This window comes from Pseudochaenichthys georgianus, chromosome 10, assembly GCF_902827115.2.
Source record: "Pseudochaenichthys georgianus chromosome 10, fPseGeo1.2, whole genome shotgun sequence".
Lineage (NCBI taxonomy): Eukaryota > Metazoa > Chordata > Actinopteri > Perciformes > Channichthyidae > Pseudochaenichthys > Pseudochaenichthys georgianus.
This window is the reverse complement of record NC_047512.1, coordinates 14,755,087-14,776,821: the sequence shown is the minus strand read 5'-3', so window position 1 is coordinate 14,776,821 and position 21,735 is coordinate 14,755,087. Positions and strand designations below refer to the sequence as shown.

Below are 21,735 nucleotides of genomic sequence, written 5' to 3'. Positions count from 1 at the left end.
CTCCTGACAGCCTGTCAGTATCTCATGCAGCTCACTGATCCAGTAATGAGTGACCCGACAATGAAGAATACATATATTTATAATAACTAGTTTAGCTTGTTCCAGAGGTAGATAAAATAGCTAAGTGTGTTAGGTCTAACTCTTACGGTACGTCCACACAGCAGCTTTTCAAAAATCTTGAAAATCTTGGAGCTGGGCGTGTCTGAAAGCTTGGGGATTTTTTGCGAGCAACGCGACCAACAACCAATCACATGAATCTCCCGCCCCCGACATACAAAGCAAAAACCCCCGGGGATTTTATGCGAGCAATATATATATATATATATATATATATAAACTCCTCAAACAGGCGAAAACCTACCAGTTTCACCCACTGTCTCTGCCACCTCCCTCCATGCCTGGTTCCTCCGGTTTGTATCCCGTTAATAGTTCTGGTTGTAAAGAACCGAGTGATTTGCTACCGTAATTTCTCGTTTGGAATATGAGGAAATGAACTGCGGTCTGGTTCTCCCTGTGCGTGTGTTTCGCTGCACTTACCGGTCCGGCGGGCGGAGCTGCAGGATTTCTGCTTCACACACGTTGCATACCACTATTTTACTGTCTTTTTCGGACACCTTAAAATAATGCCAGACCGGTGAAGCCATTTTGGCGAGCTTGTTTTGCCGCACACAGAGAAAAGTGTCATGTATTTTACGTCATGCGATCGGCTCTCGCGATCGGCTCTCGCGATCGGCTCTCGCGATCGGCTTTCGCGATCGGCATGTTTAGAGAGCACCGATCGATCGGTAGAGAGTGAGTATCGGCCGATCTCGATCGGTGACCGATCGATCGGAGCATCCCTAGTAACAACATGGTAACAGCATTGTAACATGACGCTCGTAACTCGGCCCCCTCTTTTGCTGGGGGGCGTGCTCAGCTGCAGCTCATTTGCCACAGAATCAGCCCTTGCAAAAACAGGGCTGGAAAAGAGCAAATAGAGCGAAATGAGGCATGGCTAAAATGCATGATCTGTTTGGTATTTTGAAAAAAAAAATTCACAGACATGTTTTATATAGATATGGCCGTACAATATATGTTTCAAATATAGTATGATAAGTCCACTTTAAGACAACTGTTTTTTTTAATCTTCCAGATACATTGGATGCTGTGTGATTTCCTAATAGGCAATGCAGTGTCATGATGAGATTGCTGCTGTTTGTTACAGTGTCCATTTAAAAAGAAATCTGTAATATACAAATCAATTGATAAGAAATACATCTATAAACAATGGATGTTCTCTACACGTATAGGCTCTGATTGCGTTGTCACAACATTTGAAAAAGTGTAAAAAAAAATGTAATATAGCAGCAAAATAGATTAATAGCATTATTTCACATGCCTTTTTCTCGTGAATCTAATATAGAGCGTCTTGTTTTGGAGTTTTAGAGTGACTATTTTGTTCAATTGTTTTGCTAAAAATATTCTTATCATCCTTAAATAATCTTCTTTATCTCATTTGTTAGCAAAGAGTAATTAAGAAACCATTTCAGGGTCAGAGTTGTTGTTTTTATCCTTCTCTACTTTCACTATTTAAAATGTAGAACATAGTTTACATCAGCTGGAAAGCCTCAGACTTTATATTTGTTTTGCCTTGAGTGGTGATTTTGAAAAGATGGCACTTTGATGCAACGTGTCTTTCTTTACATCTTATTAACAACGTCCAGAGGCTCTAATAATATATCTATCAGCCTTGTGGACATTACACAGCGCATCAATGTGATGTTTGAGGGTGCAGATGTCTCTTCTGAAACTTTGCTGCAATTTCCTGTCATTTTTTCACAACTTCGGTGCTTCTTCCTATCAGTGACATGTGGCCTGTTGCCACATTATAAAAATAGGCCGCTGGGGGTAGTTTTTGACAAATGAGCTGCATCTGTTAAGTTAAAACCTGCCTCTCTGTGGTGAAAGCGAGTTTCAGGTTCCTCCGGTAAGAAGGCATCAATAGTCAAGATGGAAGTTAATGGCACGTGCTGTTTTGAAGGATTTGTATGAGGACATTTCCAGGCTAATTGTTTTTTTTATTAACTAGGAGCAGAAGTTAATTCAACAGATGGGATTTTAATACATTGTTTATGAATGGCTTGTACGTGCTTTAGAGCGGGTATTCTCATTGGTTAAAAAAGTTAGCGGGGTTGGTCTAGATGCACACAGTGCAGTTTTTGCTCAGATATTTATATACTCTGATCTACAAGTGAAAACTGTGTGACAGGAACTTAGTTTGTTCTGAGAATTACTGCAAAAGTGACTCATGGGGCCCAGTGAGGGGGTGTGTGTGTGTGCGTGTGTGTTTGTGTGTGTGTGTGTGTGTGTGGGTGGGGGGTTAGTTATGCTGTCTGTGTTTGCACGCCTTGTGTCAGCATTGTGGGGAAGACATGTCTGCAAGTGGCAGGTGTGGCTCTTAGAAACCTATTGTGATGCTTTAAATTCACCATCACTGTCATTAAAAAAACCTGCGTGAGAATGTGAAGCAGGCTTAAAAATGTCAGGAGGTATAAGAATATCTAATTGGCAGTCAATATTTTAGAAATAGATTTTTTTCAGCTTGCTGTTCTCATGTATTGTATTTATGGGTCCAAATCAAATCTGTTTGCATGCAGAACTAAAACAAAATAAATATATAAAAGATACCAAACTGTGTTGTGATCTTAAAACAGTCAAATAGAAACTGTTCTTATCTTTTATATCTTGTACGTCACTCATCTTTCTATATTATTTACGTAGGAAATGCTACCTGTGTCACAAGCCTCACATCTATGAGAGTAATAGCATGTTTTTGAGAAGGAAATAGGGGGAGTTGAGAACTTTCCACTCTTACACAGAGGAAGAAGTTGTGAGTGTGGTTTAACAGACAGGAAACAGCAGAAACCCACTGCTCAGTGATGCTGTTCCTGTGACTGCAAGATTCACAGGTCAGTTTGTGGGTGTTTTTTTCTACCCGGTTTTGTCACAGCTTCTGAAGGCTGCATCATTTCTTTTGTGTGCGCTGAAACAAGAAAGTCCAGTATGCTGTGCTACAATTAAGAGCATGTGAGAAGAGCATATATGAGAACAGCCTCAGCAGACAACATGCCTTTTACATATTTGGACAAAAATGATTCAACAGTGAAATGGAATATGGTCTTTAGAGACAGTTCTAAAACGTTGTCACTGTTACTAAACTTCCAACCATCCCTTTTCTCCAGTCAATACTATTCTACCAAAGCTAATGTATAATCATTCACAAAGTGTGAAAGATACAATGCAATAGTTGGCACAAACAACTGTAAGGCATGAGTCCTTCTAGAGCCTCGAGCCTGAGTGGAAAAGTACAAGGTGCGCAGGAGGTGAGATTAAATTCCATTCTTGTTCTAAAAGCCCGGGCTGCGAGGTGACGTTTTCTTTCATTCTTCATTTGGCCCTGGCACGACTGAGCCAAATGACTCCTACTTTAAGACGCAGTGAATACAGGCTCGGACGCACTGTGGCCTCTCGTTTGTGTTTCTGATGCCTTGTGTTCGCAGCTGCTTGCTGTTAGCCAGTGTCTGTGCCTGCCTCTGTACCCGGCTCTGCCATTTTATCACAACACGCCTGGTGTGGCCTCAGGATTGCAGTCAAAGCACTCCATTATTCAGCTCAATACAGCGGAGTTTGAAACATGGTGAGACTTGTTGTGTTGTGCAACGATGGGTAGTGAATAAAATGTAGAATGCTCAGAAAATGCTGTATACAAAACAGTTTTTATGGTGGTGACATGGTGCTTATAGCGTTGATGCAACTCCTTAATTACTTAGTACTTAAACTACACTTTGCCCCCTTGTTTTGTTATCTTAAAATATAGGAGCAGTGGAAATACATGCATACGTTGTCATTTATTTTACTAGCCATGTTTTTACTTTGCTATAATTATGTTTTATAGGCATTTTCCTTGGCGCTAAAAGTGCTATTGTTACATTCTGGTGCATAGTTTAATGGCATCTGTACAAAAACATACCTCAAAGGGAACTGCTGTTCAGAAATGATGACCAGTATTCTCTGATGCCCACTTATGCTATCACAGAGCTCCAGGAGTGAGCTGGAGCTGCATATCACCGAGTCATTTCCTTTACAGGAACCCAATGGATCTTGCAAAAACAGCATGTCTGTGCTGACAAGCATTCACTAACATGGTAGTGGTCAGCCCACACATTTTCTGCCATCTTGCACACCGTTGTCTCTGTGAATCGCTGAGTTGGGAAACCTTCGCAGGACTAATTTCAGGTGTCCTCTTACTGAAATGTGTCTCTCAGCCTGCATGATGAAGGGCAAACACACTGCCTCTGTCAGTTTTAACCTGACAGTCACCTGTGTGGGAAAATAATTAAATACCAGAAATAGCACCTGTGCTCTGACATCTTAAGTCCTGTGACTGCTGAATCACAGCCTCCCGAGAGCTCTGCTGAACGTCATGTCACCTGAACAAATCGGCATATTTGTAACCTGAGCTGAACATGGCTGATAAGTAAAGTTTGCCCTGGTCCTATTCTCGCATCTCACAATGTTTGCACTCACCACATGCATGAGTCATTGCTTAGTCATTCAATTGGCTTAAATTACCTCCTTTCATGGTCAACAATGAGCTCAGCTGAAGAGACTTAAGCGGGGGAAGTAGGGCCTTCTGGGAATGCTCCATTTGTTCATGAATCCTGACTCTAATTGGTTGTTATTGCAACTGGCAGTCACCATGCTGTAAGGGTGGAGTAGGCCAGTGTTTGCTTCACTCCTCCTCAGTCTGCTACACACCAGCCTGCCATATCTGACAGACAGTTGTAATCGCCAGAGTAGAGGATATTGATAAAAAGATAAAATCACCATGGTCACAGAATGTAGCAATGCTATCAGCTCTCCATATTAGTGATACTCTTTTGGACTTATTGTTAATTTTATAATAATAATAATAGGATTAAAGAATAATGTAAACAATCGCTCGTTGCTGTACTACATGTTTCCTGAGGCCAAGGAGTTGACTACCAATTGCATGTTTTTTTTCAGGATTGCTTTACTTAAAGCTGCGCCTATCAGCGTTTTTATATTAGCAGTGGATCAAAGGACAATGTGAAAGGAGTTGAAGCCCCAGAGAATTATCCCCAACTCTGCAGTTCCCCTCAGATTTATGTTTTTTTTAAAAAGTATTTTTAGCTCATTGTCTTGGCTCTCATCAGAGTTGTTTCCAGACTCGGCTGACTGCTGTTTTCAGCTCAAAACACTCGAAAAAAAACCTCACTGTAAGCTTCCTGCTCAGCAGCACACATTTTACAGACATAGTTAATGACTAGCCTGTCAACACAGTGGAGCATTTAGCAGCCTAACAGTCAGATATTTCCCATAGGAGTTGATGGAGACCAAAGCAGAGCCAAAATGAAAGTGACAAAAAGAAAGAATGCTAATGTTGCTCCATGTGTGCTGACATGTTTGCCATCACAACTTCATAAGGTGAGAATACATTAATATTGTGTTTACAGCTTCTTGAACTGCTCCCAAAGTGACAACAACCATTTAAAGCTGCTTTGAAATGAATCATTGGTCACATTATTAAATAGCTAGGTAGGACTTTGACTTTGTATATCGTTTTGGCACGAATATTTTGAATTTGAATATTTGATTTAATTCAATTGTTAACAGTGAAAGCAATAGGGATTTTTTTTCTCCAAAAAGAAACCTGAAGAGAAGGGGGGGGCCATGGATTTAAACGAATGACACAACTATAATACATTTCATGCCGTAGATTTCTGGGTCACTAACCAGGATGCCCTGCCTGGAAACTAACCACACTAAAATACTCAAGTCAGGCCCCACCCATCATGAGTCACAGGCAGTCTATTTGCTCCGTGGACGAATACGCATTGAACTTTGTCGTAAGATCCCTCCCTTTGCTGTTCTTCTCCTCTTCTCCTCTTCATGACGTAGTGAGTTCTCTTACAAGCACGGCCCTGTGCTGGGACAAGGCAGCTGTTGTCATGTGTTCAGGGATAATGTGCAGGCTGCGTCCGACTAATGGCTGGCTCTCTTGTTTTCCTGTCTGCTTTTAGCACGATGCCAACTGGGCCATTCCGATCAATGAGGCCCTGACACAAATGCAAACACTGGCACAGGCTGATATTATGAATACAACTGAAAACATAAAGACACAGACACACAGTAAACTGGACAAAAATACAAAACACAGGTCAAGAGAGCAGAAGAATGACTGTTTACGTCTATCTTTATCTGATCTGATGTCGTGGTGGTCTGTTTCCTGTCATCTCAATCCGTTAAGCCGTCAATGTGGATGTTGATAATTAGTTCTGAAAAAAGTATTTAAACATTGACAGGTTTACAATACATGATAGATTTCTCAGATTGGAAAGCTAATAACAATACAAAACAGGAAACACAATTCATTAAAAAAAATGTCCTCACGCCAGATCACAGAGGCCTGCTGTTGTTGCTTGTAAACAAACGGGTCCTAAGTGAGTTGTAGAATGACTCAAAATTTGACAAGGTTCCTCTCTTCAATAAAAGCTGAGAGCTTTCAAAGGCATGAACACTAGCACATTACTCATCCCCTGTGATGTGTGAGGGGATGCCTCCAACATTCACTTCAATAAAAGACTTCTCCAAGCACTGAATGTTCATCATTTAAAAAAAAGTCCTGCCAGCAGGCTTATAAACTGACATTTTGACACTAACAGATTCATAAAAGTCCATTTAAAAAAACACAACTGTGACGAAAAAGAGGAACTAAGAAGCTCTTATTCAGAGGATGCCTGGTGTTCTAGCTTCTGTGGGGAAAAAAGGCAGCCAAGCAAAGCAGGGCAACTTCAGAGAGACAGGAAGCTGCACTTTCACCTCATCCGACACGGGGTGCCTGGTCTTTAGAGAGGGCAGATAAGGGAATCCGCTGTAAATGTGTTTGTTGTCCATTTGAAATGAGAAATGGAGTGTTTTTCCTTTATTTATACATCTTCCTCCATTTGGAATCCCCATGCAATACATCCCCTTCCTTTCTGCTTGAGTCTGGTAATAGCTTGTCACACTCTCCAAGCACAAACACAGGCCAAAAAGATCAGGGCACCAAAAAGCTCCAGACAGATGGCAGCAGCATCCCACTTTGGCAGAGGTGGGCATGGACACTGCCCAGCAAAGACAACAAGAGGGGCGGACTGGAATGAAACACTAGCCTTCGAAGATATTTAGTTTGCCCATCTCTCTGTCTCTTCTGCCTCCCAAAGCGGTGCTTTCCAGACCACGGCCACATGTTACTATTCTGCCTGGATGCTCAGCAGGAAGATTAACTAAATCGTAAAAATGCCCCTCTGCCCCACAAGCTGCTCTGAAGTTCAGTCCTCCTTTATCACCTCCTCTTCTTTTACCTACAACCGGGCCTGGTATGCAACCTCGTCACTCACACAGGCATTTCAAAGCAAATGAGCTCCAGCCTGCAGCAGCGGAAAAAGCAGGGATGGTGTGTGTGTGTGTGTGTGTTGAGGGGGTGCACTAAACTTAGCCATCTCTTACTTCTCGACTGCTGCCAGCTCTTTGGTCTCTGGGAAAAGAGGAGTTTGGAGGGGGGTTTGTAGCCCGGGGGTGTTCAGTTATTCCTCAGCCCCTCCCATCATTCAGCCCTGAAACCTATCTTTTGGCTTGTTGGGACCACACCTAAACAGACACACACACACACACACCACACACCAACAAGCGACAGGACCACCAGCGTCCCTCCCCCGCTGCTTGTGATCACAGTAACTCCCCGAGGGTCAACACAGAGGGGCTTCCAGAGCATGTGTGTGTGTGTGTGTGTGTGTGTGTGTGTGTGTGTGTGTGTGTGTGTGTGTGTGTGTGTGTGTGTGTGTGTGTGTGTGTGTGTGTGTGTGTGTGTGTGTGTGTGTGTGTGTGTGTGTGTGTGTGTGTGTGTGTGTGTGTGTGTGTGTGTGTGTGTGTGTGTGTGTGTGTGTGTGTGTGTGTGTGTGTGTGTGTGTGTGTGTGTGTGTGTGTGTGTGTGTGTGTGTGTGTGTGTGTGTGGAGGGTTGGCTGGCTGGCTTGGACCCTCTCATGTGATCACAATGTCAGCCCCCGGAGTCTCATGATCAAGGGGTGTGTGCTGAGGGGTGTCTTCTCTTCAGGGACGGAGACACAGCTATGAAATTAGAGGCATTTGTGATGAAATCAGGATCAGTTGTGCACGGAGGCCCTCCTGACTGTAAGCTGACGTGTTGCTATGCTTATTTTACAACTCAAAAAGTCAATTGATCAGGCAAAAGAAAGAAAATGTATTGGCAACTATGTCGTTATTGATTTGAAAGATGTTTTTCAAGCAAAAAGACAAATCTTTGTTCTTCATTATAGTCAATCGAATAGTTTTGTTGGTCTGGATTGTTCGTCGAAAACAATGATATGGGTTTTTATCCTTGCACAAGCACTCTTGCACTGCTGTCCCTGCCTCTCTTGTCTCTCAGTGAAATGGCACTGATCTAATATGTCTCCTGACCTCCGGCTCTATCCCTGTGTGTCTCTGCAGGTGTAGATGCTCCAGGCGCAGCGGGACCCAGCCTCCGTGTCAGAGAGGGACGAGGCTGCTCCCACCTGGGCCACAGCTCTCCTCTGAAACTCTGCTCGTGGTCGCTAACCGCACAGATTAGAGAACAGGAGGACGTCGACGGGGAAGCCATTTTGTGAGGTGAAGCTGAGGAGCTAGGATATTTTAGGCAGTTCGCTGCCCTCTGAACCAAACATGACCACTGCAGTGCAGCCTAGTGAACTGGTGTTCGAATTTGCCAGCAACGGGATGGACGAAATCAACCAGGTACGTACGGGGACACCACATTTAAAGTATTCATAGAGTCTGGTACTTTTAAGATAATCTGTTGAATATCTACAGACAAAGACTTCCATAAATACTCTTTAAACTATAAGTATCCAAGTTAACTGTTACAAAATCTTTGAAAATCTATTTTCTTGTTGCTTTTATGCATAACACTTTGAGACTATCTTTTATAATTTGAATCACAAGACCAGAGTTGGGCCACACATCTTTTTTTAGATCTAGATATAGTGGATAAATGTACGATTTCTCAGAGCAGGGCAAACAAAACGTGTGCAAACAACATGGTAACTGAGGTAGGATCAGCTTTGGCTCAGAGCCTGTGATCTTTAACTGCGACAACATGTCGGGGTACGAGGCCGGCCGAGGTGAGGATGGAGGTCTGGGAAGAGGAGTGTGGGTGGCCGGGACAGAAATGGAAACGTTGAAAAACCTGCAGCGAGGTTAGGGTGCGTGGGAGGCACAGGGTGGGGCTTGGCGATGAATTTGTTTGTGACACAAAGGTTACTGTGTGTGTATTCTGTGTGAACCTATATTTGTCTTTTCATTGCCTGGTTAGGTTTGCAGTTATCTCATCCCCACAACCGTGTCTGAATCCTGTGGAGCAGGATTGATTGTAAGTGTAGATGCATCTGTGTTTATGTGTGCTGGTATCTTTGTGCGTGTGTATCTAGTGACAAGTTGTCACCAGAACCCTGAATAGCTCCAGTTCAGGCCTAACCTGACGGACCAGTTACAAGGCAGCTTGTAAGGGATGGGATAATTCCACTTAAAGCTCTTTCATTGTTCCAGCGCTACAGTTTTGTTCCTTGCTGCACCCACTCAGCCTGTTATGTAAGCATTATGCCCCTATTTACCAGGTCCTGCAAATAACCCCCGAAAAAGGAAAAACATACTGCTGCAGTTGCCATCTTGTGTTTGCTGGCTGCTGTAAAGATTTATTTTGGCCATAATAAAGCTGTTGGGGCTCAGTGAAATCATAGAGTGTGTCTTTAATGATTAGCCATGCTGTATTGGTTTTTAAGTCAATAAGTAGCTCCCAAAGCTGTATCAAGTAATGACTTAGCTTTGTGATTTTCAGCACTACAATAGAAGCCATAAAAAAGTCATTTGAAAATACAAGAGAAAGAAAGGATTCCTACGTTTGAAGGACATGATTATATCTCACGTGCTAGCTAGGGGCTGATTCACTTCTAAAAATCGGTATAATGAGGATATTGAAAGTGTGCAGACAGTTAGGCTCATTGTGGCTGGGCAGGTAAAGCAGAAGAGAGCGGGGTGTGGGGGGGAACAGCTTGCACAGATGCTGTTGCTTTCAAAGGCAGAATGGGGAACTCAGAAATGCAAATGGCCCGATTCTTATCGCTACTGTTCCTCTACTAGAAACACTATTCAAGTCAGCAAAGAGGAAGAAGCAGTTGATTTGTCAGACATATTGGCGACGGGTGTCCTAAATGCCCTTCTTTATCACAATTTAAACCTCTTTCTTTCACAGTGAAAATCTTCCACAACGTAACATGCTTTTCAAATCCACACTTGGTTTAAATGACAACTAAAAGCTAGTTTGAAGGTGTTCCCAGCATAAACAGAACCCAGTTAACATCAAAACAACAGCAGCAACGGCAGCCTCAGACATCTCATGCTCTGTCAGCAAACTGTATGGGACTTTCTGTGTGGGGGGTGGGGGGTGCTGCTGTTTCAGGAGCTCAGAAGACCAATAGTGAAAATGCCTTTGTCTGTCTACACTCACACACATGTTTGACTCTCACTCAAGGACAGCAAACATCATTCAAACCCAGACAAGGAGACACAGTAGCCTCCCTATCTAGCTATCTGATAACATGTCTACGATTAATGGGAAATATCCAGTGTATGTCAGGGAGACATTGACTGTAGTCAAAGCAAAGCTCTCGGTTTTTATTAGCCCCGTTGGGTTTTCTAGCAAGATGCCATTAAGTGTTTGTTGTTGATCTTCAAAGTTAAGATAGACCTCTTGTGGAGCCATCACAGACAGCTACACTATGTACAGTGTGTTCAATTACTAACAGGCCCAACCTTTTAAACACAGTGTCCTAATAATGAGCTGATTTGTTAATCTACTGGTTAAAGTGTAGCCAAAATGTGTCCATGGGCTCCGTTGCCCGCTCTTCCCACCCCCACGGCTCAAAGCCCAGACACCTGGTATGCCCCAGAGGTCCAAACCAACAATGGACACTTGTGTAAAGAGACAGATACGCCTTTATTCAAGTCCCTCCTACTGCACCTTCTCTCTATCCTGCTCCATCTTTAATAAGGTCATGTCTGTTAAAGTATTTTCATAATTGATCTGCAGACCATTACCATACAACGTTTATTTGAGGAGGCTAGTTTTTATTAACTGCTGTTGTATTGAGTGTTTTAAATATGAGAGTTTTCTAGATGATGCATGTTGTTGTTTTTAGGGCAGCATTGTAAGTTACACCCTGATTATACGCAGTATGATATCAAGAAGGTGTTTTCCCGGTTATGCATTCATCTCACTTTAGTTTGGACACGGATTCTCAAAGGATTCTCTTAATCATGACGGGTTGAACTAGTTCTAGTAACTGAACATTTGTATTATATTTGTAACTGTTTCAGTGTGGTTTTGATACAAACTAAACTGTTTCTTGGCACTGACATGGAAAAAGTTATTATTTCAGTAAACTGTGAAGTGTAGTCTGCTGCCCTCTGCTGGTGGTGACTCTTAGTTGTTCTGCATCAAAGTACCTGAGGTGACCCTTTTAATATCGAAAACAAAAGCTATGATTATGGCGTGAAACTTTGTTGTTTCTGATCTTCCTCTAATGGTTTCCCTTATCCAAAACGCACACCAAAATGGACAGAGGGTGACTCAGCTCTTCAGATTATAAAGCCAATATATTTAAACAAATAACTTGACTTTATGTTGTTTCTACTCTTTGAAATCAAAAACTCATCTTGCTGTAGGCTAATAGAAGCAGAAAGAAACACCACAATGAGAGATGACTGAATTAGGCCCCGTTGACATGAACCCAGCGCATCAGTAAGCACACTTGACCCTTTATTCCTGTGAGGAGCTCTCCAGTATGTTGGGCTTCACCGTTGTTTCAATGGTTTGACCCGAGCTCCAGTAATTCCCAGTGTCCCCCGGCTCCTCCTGCATCAGGCTGAGCCATCTCTGAAATGAGTCGGCAGGGTTACAATTCCCAAAGCACATTTAGTGCATGATGAAGGGTGTGCTCGCCTGCAACTCACGATTGATCCATTAACATTCAATTGGGTTTATATAATATCTGAGCATAAGATTAACTTCTCAGGAGAAGTAGGCCAAACCAAACAGCTGGTTCCTGTCCTCTCCAGCGGGTCCCGGAGGACCGCTGCAACACCACAGAAATGAGCTCTCCTCCATGCTATGTGCCTCCACATTAGCTGACATTGAGTATGAAGCTATGATATTTTTTTAGGCAATAAAGACAAGAGAGCAAATCTGGTTATAACATTAATCTGGTGTCATCTGGGGGTTTTTACATTGCATTTATGATGTGTAGTGGAGGAATTAATGGTGTTTTTATTGCATCTACACATACGTATGTGCAGAGACCAGTCAGTCCCCTGCCTCCCTGTGTTGCAACGTCTCACACCTTTCTCTCTCTCTCTCTCTCTCTCTCTCTCTCTCTCTCTCTCTCTCTCTCTCTCTCTCTCTCTCTCTCTCTCTCTCTCTCTCTCTCTCTCTCTCTCTCTGTGTGTGTCTCTCTGTTCAGCTGGACGACCCGTCAGTATTTCCAGCAGTAATCGTTGAGCAGGTGCCTTCAGCCGATCTGCTGCAGGTCTACTCCGGCCTGGAGTCGGACGAGGTGACCAACGGCATCATGGTGGACACAACTCTCCATATCGTAGAGGAACAGTCTATTTTGGTGGGAGGGGTCGACCTCTCAGGTAAATATATTTCACTTAGTTTTATTTAGAGGGATCTGGTCTCAGTTTAGTGCACATGTAATACATTAGTCTTCAGTCGACAATGATTTCAAATGTGGATGTCCACATAAATCTCAGTCTACACACTTGGTCCCAAATTCACCCCTAAATATTTTTTTTTTTCCAAAGTCAATGAAAGAAATGTTGATCCACTGTATGTTGCACAAGTCCATCATTTCCAAGTAGAACTATGTGATCTAATTATAAGGAAATACAGACACTGTTCAATTAGTACACTTCAAATTAATGAATTACATTGAGTCAGTACAAAGAAGTTCCCTTGCATCCAGGCTTACAACTCGGCATATAGTGAGGACAACATTTCCAATAATGAATAAAAGGGGCACTTAGGTGCAGAACTCTGCCAAGGCTGCTCACTTAAGTGAAAAATAAAGTGTGTACCCTGTGACCCTGATACACTCAAAATTCTGCTGACAAACAGATACATCAAAAAACAAAACAGAAAAAATATAATGGACCCTGGGGGAAGTAAATCATGGAGAGATCATTATTTGTAATGTTTCATTATTAAATATCACATGAGCACATGTTAAACTGGTCGTGATGTTACCTTTAAACTCATTTAAGAACAGGAGATTAAAAGGAGCCTGCTAATAATGATACTAGTCATTAACTGTATCAGACAATGACACAAACATATTATTAGATTATTTCATTTAGATTCATTTGCTGTCGTCTGTTGGACAGAAACTTCAGTCTCTGGCCCAGAGGACAGCATGGAGACGAACGAAGCTGCAGCAGCTCTTCTTAACATGGAGTCTCCAAACAACATTTTGGACGAGAAGCGCATGAGTAAGTTATTCTGCATATATGATCATATCTTGAGCATGAGATCCATTTTGATAGTCTATTCATGGTTTGTCTGTGTTTCTCTTTATCTCTTGTTTCTGTGTAGTTCACACTTACGGCACTCTGCTGGAGTCGGACTTGACATACGCTCCTCTCAGGCCTGACCAGATGGATAATGGTGGGCTGGACATGTCCATGGATGAGGACACTTCATCTATGGATGAGATACCCCAAAAGTGCACCTTAAAACCTCAGAAGAAAAACAAAGGTAACGCTGCAGTTCTCTTTAAAAAAAAAAAAAAAAAAAAACGGAATTAAACTGCATTCTCCATTACGTTTCAAGAACATTTGACAATTTCCATGATTACAGTTGCGGTCTTTAAAACTAACTTGTCAATTTTTGTAAAAGATCTTGTCTTGACTTGAAAAAAACGTTAAATAACATTCATTGAAGTTATTGTCATAAAATAGCTTTGACCTAACCTTGAATTACACCGGACTTGAACTGCTTTGACTATTTTGAATGTTTGAAGTTGGTTTGACCGATACTCCTTCCTACACAGTATTTTGCAGACTGATTAGAAACTTATATTTGATATCATGAATAAACATACTCAGGAAAAAAATAAGGTTTCCCTCCCTATAATTAACAATGCAGTTTGGTTGATTGGGAATGTTATTTTTCCTTTGTTACAGTGTACTGTTTCTTCAGTCTAGTAGGTAATTATAGGACTCCACTGTGACCATTCAACTTATAACTCAAGCCTTTATTTGAATCACAGTGCGGAAGCCGCGGGCCGTGCGTCCCTGCTCTCCCATCACCACCCCAAACCTGCCACTCAGGAAGAAGAGCAAAGAGGGCAAAGGTAAGCCTCACTAACTTGTCCGCTTCTCTGTAATGAGCCAATAAAAATCAAGGTCTCCTCTCCTCTTGTGTACGCTCTGTTTCCTCCAGTGGAGTGTGCAAACAGCAGTCCTCCACCCCTGCTGTCCGGCTGGGCGTGTTAATGGATGAGCGGATCTCACAGTGCCGTGTTTAGCAGGGAAACAGAAGTGATTGCATTCTGGAGGGCACATTGGTGCTCTGCCGGTAGAAGCGGTCGAAAACAGTCCATGTGAACTCTCACTGCAAATATAGTGGGACACAAAGAGAGGGGGGGCGGGGGGGGGGGGGGGGGGTTCAGCTGCGCACATTTACATCACCTTGTCACGGTGTCTGGGATTCAAGCGGATACCGGGAGCGTTGCTGATTTTAACCACCTCTGGCTAAAGCATCACACAAATTAGAGTAATATACTCCCAGGCTTGGTATAATTAATCCCTTCCGAGGCAGATGTGCACACATACAACTGATACGACAATGCTTATAGTTTCTCCTGCAACCCTACAGCTGCCATATACATTTTTTAAGCAAGACTCAAAATGACTACATTAATTATAGATGTCTATACCACAGCTCCGAGGCCCCTCCATGAATGTCTGATGTGCCTGATTGTTAACAACATGCCTGAATTTAGTTCCCACTTTAATTTGCAGGCAACACGATCTACCTGTGGGAATTCCTTCTGGCTTTACTGCAGGATAAGAACACCTGTCCCAAATACATCAAGTGGACGCAGCGGGAGAAGGGCATCTTTAAACTGGTGGACTCCAAGGCTGTTTCAAAGCTGTGGGGAAAACACAAGAACAAGCCTGACATGAACTATGAGACCATGGGAAGAGCTCTCAGGTAAACTCACAAACAGGCTCTTTTTTCGAAAGCTTTGTCCTCATGCACATGACATGACTCCACAGATAAGTTCATAAACACATTTGTTTTTTGAAGATGTTGAATGATGATAATGGGCTAAACAGCTTTGTAGGAGCCAAAAGGCTGATTTAGCTGCGTTTGGGTTTTTATTATTATTATCATTATTTGTTAACATTTCACACATTTGCTTTAGTTTTTTCTGGCAATTGCTAAATATGTGTTCAACCTGTTGTGTGCCGTGCTTGTGAAATGACAAAGAGGGTTGACTGGTTGATATATTTTCTGTAAGCATGGCCTAGTTTAGCCTCCGAGGGAATTGTTTCATTTGGAGTTTAGTCGCTACAAGCTTCTTTTCTTCCTCCTCTAGGTACTACTATCAGAGAGGCATCCTGGCCAAAGTGGAGGGGCAGCGGCTGGTCTATCAGTTCAAAGAGATGCCGGCTGATCTGGTGGTGATCGAGGACGACGACACAGGCTCTGATGCCCACTCCGGCTACGGGAACCAGAGATCTACCAACGGGCGGTCTATGGTCCGCGGAGGGTCCAGAGGGCACGGGAGGGCTCACGGTCAGCACCAAGTCTCAGTGAAGCACATGAAGAAGGAGCCCACTGATGAATATCTGTACCAGGACGCTATTGGAGAACAGACTGAACTTCTTCAATCTGTCCACATGTTGCAGTCCTTCCAGGGGTCGACTATCCACGATCATTCTATGAGGTAGGAGATTGAAAAAGTGACAGAAATACCCAAGAAGACACTATTTTCTGTTAAAAAATAGTTCTAGTGTATCACTCATACATCTGTAACCTTATAAGTATCATCACTCAATAGTGTATATAGCTTTAGAGGTGCAAGTAGGCGGATGATGTAAACTTTGGATTAAGACCAGGCAGTGGCGAACCGTGTCTATCACAACTGGACCTTCTGTAGACACACACACACACCCCCCCCCCCTCCGCGGCATTATAATGTCCGTCTTTTCACTGAATTGTCGTCTTGAAAAGGGTACTCACAACAATTCCGCAACAACTTCATCTTCATCTGTTGCACTTGTCATTTCAACGTTAAAAACAATAAAACGGCATGAATTGCTTCGTCGCATTTATCTGATCCTCTGTCTCGAGCCAGTTAACTAGCGGGCCTTCTAGAATACCCTGGAACCGAGGGAAACTCTGAAAGAACACGCCCATTGGCTACAAATCAATATATGATTGGTTGATCAAACTGTCAGTCCAAACGTACGCTCTCATTCAGTGCAACGGCCAGGGCATTCTATCAAGGATGTAGAATACCTTGGTTGAAGGATATTCTACCCAGAGACCCAGAACAAGATCTGATTGGTTGCTTTCTTTTCTAACACAAAACCACTGAAATGCGTAGTGCATGGTCCGAGAAGGACAAACAAATCAACGTAACACTGTAATATTAGATCAACAACACAGATACGATTCTCATTTATTCATTTTATATACATTTTATTTATATAATTAAATCGATTTTTTGTTTGTTTTATCTGAGTGTTCCAGGGTATTCTCTGAATACCTTGAAGGCAGGTATTGTTTAAAAAATGATGAACAGTTACAACACTAGTACTCTTAAAGTGTTACTAAAGCAATAGAATACTTTGTTTAAAACCTTTTTATTTTGATATCCATAATGTGAATGCGAACTATGTTTACAGAAAAACTAATTTAGACATCATCTTTAAACATTTTATCAGACGTCACTGGCATGTAGTCATACTTAAAAACGTTTTGGTGGCATTTCGTCAGTACATTTTTTCCAATTATTGCAACAGTCAAATATCAATATTAGTTGATATTCAATACTAGTCTAAGTCAAGTTATTAAGACCTCAAAAGCACGAGACAGGATATGTTCAGAACCAACAGGATGCTTTGAAAGCATAACTATTGTGTTTGCTCTGTGAAGCTTATTTATCCTGGAAATTCACAAATTCGTGAACCCCTCACTCACACACAAAATTAATAGAATATGGTGCCCACACACAAACACACATGCACTTCTCCTTGAAAATGGCATCATATGACTGACTGACTCAACCCATGTCGACTTCTTATTAATGGCTACAACTTGAAAGGAAATTCAATTCCATGTTGAAAGTTTCCTTGTCAGCTTCCAGAAATGTAGATAAACTGTTGGCTTAAACCTTTGAAGAAGAAGGATGGACATAGTTACAGCAAGACACTTGTTATATGTATATACTCTAATCTAATCCAGTAGCCTGCAGTACATAACAGCTTTGTAAAGATTATGTTGAGGATGTCAGAGAAGTTTTAAGTGAACTCTTTGGTTTTCTTAGTTTTTTAGGATGTTATACCAGTGTAAATAATGTATTATCAGTCATCAGGCTTGTAAAGCTGGTGAACATTGACTGCAGTTAGTAATCAAGGAGAATAATGACTTCTGCCGTACAGCTGACGACGCTGTTTGTTATATTAATAAAGGCGTTAGTTCTGCTGTTTAGGAACACAGGGTAAGCTTCTCACTACAGTTCCATTACAACATAATCCTCTATATTTGCAAAGATACAAACTGAATATTCAATTACAACTGCTCCGTCAGCGAAGAGGAAGAAACACGGTTAAATATTTGGTGCATTCTGTCTTTCCAGGGCTCCTGCATCAGTTCCTATGGTCCTGACATCTTCCGGCTCTCTTCAGTCCATCCCCCTCACCACTGTTCTGGCCAACGGGGAGTCCTGCCACTCCTCCCCCCCTCGGGTTATTCTCCACACCTTGCCCTCCTCCACAGCAGGCAGCAAAGATGTGCTTACGATCCAGGCAGCGTCTCTCACAGGTGGAGGCCTCCCTCAGCACCTCCTGGTCACCAGTTTGGGCTCCACCACCTCTTCCTCTTGTACTTCCCCTACAGGAGTCATGAATTCCACCCCTTCTCACCTGAGCGGCTTCCCTCGCCTTGTCACAATAAACACCTGCGGGCAGACCATGGTGGCACAGCAGCCCGGCACCGTTATCGCCACGGTGCTCAAATCCAGCGACTTCTGTGGGATGCAGGTCAAAGAGGAGATGCTGGACCCCAGCTACTTCCATTCCATGGTGAACGGTGATCCATCACTGGCGGCACATACGTTTGAGAAAGAAGAGATTGAGATAGGGGAAGCAGAGCTGCAGTACAGGACTGTGATCATTGATACCAGTCAAAGCCAGGGCCATGAGGCTATGTGCGAAACTATAATGAATGGACATTTCTCCCAGAGCAGCAGCCCCGGGGAGGGCCTGACCCCTGTGGAGGAGCTGGAGGTGCGAGGGGAGATGTCCCTGCATCCCGAGCAGGGAATCAAATGTCTGCAGGAGCTGCCACTGTCTGTCCAATTGCCGGCAAACTTTATCCAGATAAAGACAGAGCCGGCAGAGGCTTAGGACACACGCTGAACCAAAAACAACAATTGAATCCATTTTAACAACAATGTTTTCTTTTGGTACCGCATTGATCGGATCAAAGGTCAGAGCGAGGGATCATCATGTTGCTCTTAAAGGTTGGTCAGTTCAGCCTCAGGATTTATTGTTTACTCACATATTTTGTGACCATGTGCCTAATTTTGAATAATCAAGGGAGTGTTTGGATATTGTAAGAAGTCACTTTTCAGATATTGGATTACCTTCCGTTGACCCCAACACACACAAATACACAGAAACACACACACTCACATAAATCCCCCCTCTAGGAGAACAGCCATGGGATATGCCAGGGATTCCTGTCCACCAAATGTGCCAGTTAGTTATTTTCTCAATGGACTTGTATGTTTAGAGAGGAAACCCAGACAAACCAAAACCGGGGACTGAATGCCAAAAAGGTGCAATGAAATCAGACTTCTAAGATCGTGCAGAGGACATGTGTGTTTTTCAAAAACAAACCACATACAAGTGTGGATGCTGTGTCACAGTGTCCTATCAAGTGGATGCAAAACACATCTCAGAGTTTAATGAAGAGTGCCTTAAAGGAAGTTCAAACAGCTTGAGACTCTTTCGTGGAATGAAAAGCAGACTTAATGGCTTTTCAGACTTTCTAACTTTTAAGGACTTATTACTCATTTATTTTGATATAAAAAGAAAAGGTATGCATTTGCTCTAATACCCCTGGCCTTAAAACACTGTGTTACTATGGAAATGGGCATTTTCTGTTCACCAAGGACGGTCCAACATCAAAACTGTTTGTATGGAGCTGCAGACTGGAGGCGCAAACAGAGAGAAATAATATGCAGTAAAAGAAAAAAAAAGGTTTTATCAGCCTCTTGTTTCAGAGGGTTGAATCCTGTTTATATGAAATGGAATATATTTGGATCTATATATTGTGTATATATATATAGATAGATAGATATATACATATAATATACCATTGAGATTCAATTTTAAGGCCATAGTGAATTTATTTATTTTGTGAATTTCTAAATTCTGTATAAAAAAAAAGGCACATTTGTCTTCTATTTACATGTGTAAACATGAGGGAACATATAAAGAATATGAACGGTAATACCAGGAAGCTTATTTGGTATTTTTTTTAAGACCAACATTTTTCATTTGTATAGCATTCCGTATAATCAGCTTTTCTTGAGTTCTGAGCTCAGTGCAGCATCATTATTCCCCTGTTATATTCTCTTATTGTAGATATCCTCTGTTGTGTGTCTGATTTAAACTTGTACTGAATGTGCTTTGGTTTCTTCTTTTCAGCAGACATACCTCTTTTTCAACAGTTTAACAGTAAGGACTTTGCTTTCAAAACATGTTCTGTGTACTGCATTAAGTATCAAATGTATCAATCAATATGTCTTTATTATATTTTACATTTATTTCGTTATTTGGTTCCAAGACGTGCCAGTGCTGTTTTTAAAGCTCCTCTCCTCCTCTCTCACCTCATTTCCTCTAGCCTTGTCTCCTCTTCTCTCTAGGACTGCACAGTGAAAATATGCAAAATACAATATCATGAATATCCCGAAAACAATATTACTTGCAAAAAGTAAACATATAATAACCTACATTTTCTTCTATTTAGAACAAAAAACACAACCAATGAGTTACATTTAAGCTGCAATTTCCGACTCATACTTACTAAATAAAGTATCACGATATATTGAGCGCTCAACGTGACTTTGCAATGGCGATTAAAAACGCTCTATGTTGTGCAGCCATACTTCTTTCCTCCTCTACTCCTCTTCTTCCTCTCCTCCTGTTCCTCTCCTCTCCTGCTCTTGTGTCAGTCCAGCCTGTGCCTTCTCTATTTGTTGTCCCACTTATTTAAGGAACTCTCGGGCCAGCCATCTTATTGGCCCCTCGGTTCTGCCGTGGATGAAGCCATATTGATCCCGAGTGGTATCACAGCTAAATTGGTTGTTTTTTCCCTCCCGGACTGTAGCTGCAGAGTGAGGACATTCAGACAAACTGCCCTCCATCCGCACCGGCACCTAAGGACGGAGCTAAACACTGCTTCACAACCCCTCATTACCCAAAGGGCTCTCGGTCTGCAAAGACACTCTGAATGTATACTAATTGTTTAAGTACATGCAAATCTTTGACAATCAATAATTACACGGGGTACATTTGCATAGAAATCTGTCTTTGGGGATTTGCTGCTTTTAATTTTTTTTGCGTTGTATATATTACGGTATCTGCCCTGCCTTTTCTCTAAAGCACTGTTGTCTGTGATATGTTGAGGTATGTCCACTGCTTATGTTTTGTTGCTTCCGTTGTCTTGGTGTTGTCGATTGCCTTCCTTATGCTGAATATAGAGTAGATTTTTAAGAAAAAGTCAATGTACTAATTAAAAATGAAATCTTCTTCACTGAATATCCTCCTTATTTGTCCTTTTTGTTGTAGGCAATGTGGTTTTTAAGTTGGGTGAGCCACTGATTAAACACCACATTTTTGGAAAATTAGACAAACTAAATTAAACATACAAACACCTCGAAATGGGGTTCCTTTGTTAATTCATTTCTGCTGTTGAGATAATAAAATTGAAGCATTCCTGCCTCAAAGTCATTTTGTTGGGCTGTCGCAGCTCAGAGGGACATTCGACCACATGGCATTTGAAGAGAAATAAAAAGCTACTGTAGGGGACTGGATTGGAGCCATTAGCAGGCCAGAGACTGATTGGACTGTACTTAAGAGCACTGCTGCTCCAGTTGCTGTGGATGGATGAATACATTAGCATGTGACATGCCCAGAACTGCAGACAGAAGAGTCTGTCACCACAGCTTGCAGAGTGAGGAGTGTGTGCAAGGGTTACACTGACTTGGATTGATTCTTTAGAGCATGTGTTACATTGATGAGTTTGTGTGTTGGGGGGAAATATTGGATTGGATTGACTG

At 42.2% G+C, this 21,735-nt stretch overlaps 1 protein-coding gene across 5 annotated transcripts in view; it reads left to right on the top strand.

Moving 5' to 3' along the window:
• elf1 (E74-like ETS transcription factor 1) overlaps positions 1-21,214 on the top strand; it is a 40,279-nt gene extending 19,065 nt beyond the window's left edge. For 2 of the 5 annotated variants that reach the window (XM_034092433.1, XM_034092432.2), the window contains exons 2-10: positions 8,552-8,836; positions 9,414-9,470; positions 12,616-12,790; positions 13,538-13,642; positions 13,746-13,907; positions 14,422-14,505; positions 15,176-15,368; positions 15,757-16,107; positions 18,025-21,214. In XM_034092433.1, the coding sequence (XP_033948324.1) occupies positions 8,765-8,836; positions 9,414-9,470; positions 12,616-12,790; positions 13,538-13,642; positions 13,746-13,907; positions 14,422-14,505; positions 15,176-15,368; positions 15,757-16,107; positions 18,025-18,793 (1,968 nt within the window). In that variant the 5' untranslated portion in view covers positions 8,552-8,764 and the 3' untranslated portion in view covers positions 18,794-21,214. Of the gene's footprint in view, positions 1-8,100; positions 8,234-8,551; positions 8,837-9,413; positions 9,471-12,615; positions 12,791-13,537; positions 13,643-13,745; positions 13,908-14,421; positions 14,506-15,175; positions 15,369-15,756; positions 16,108-18,024 lie in introns of those variants that run through there. The other 3 variants (XM_034092434.2, XM_034092435.2, XM_034092436.2) reach the window with 3 other exon arrangements.
• The last annotated feature ends 521 nt before the right edge of the window (positions 21,215-21,735 follow it).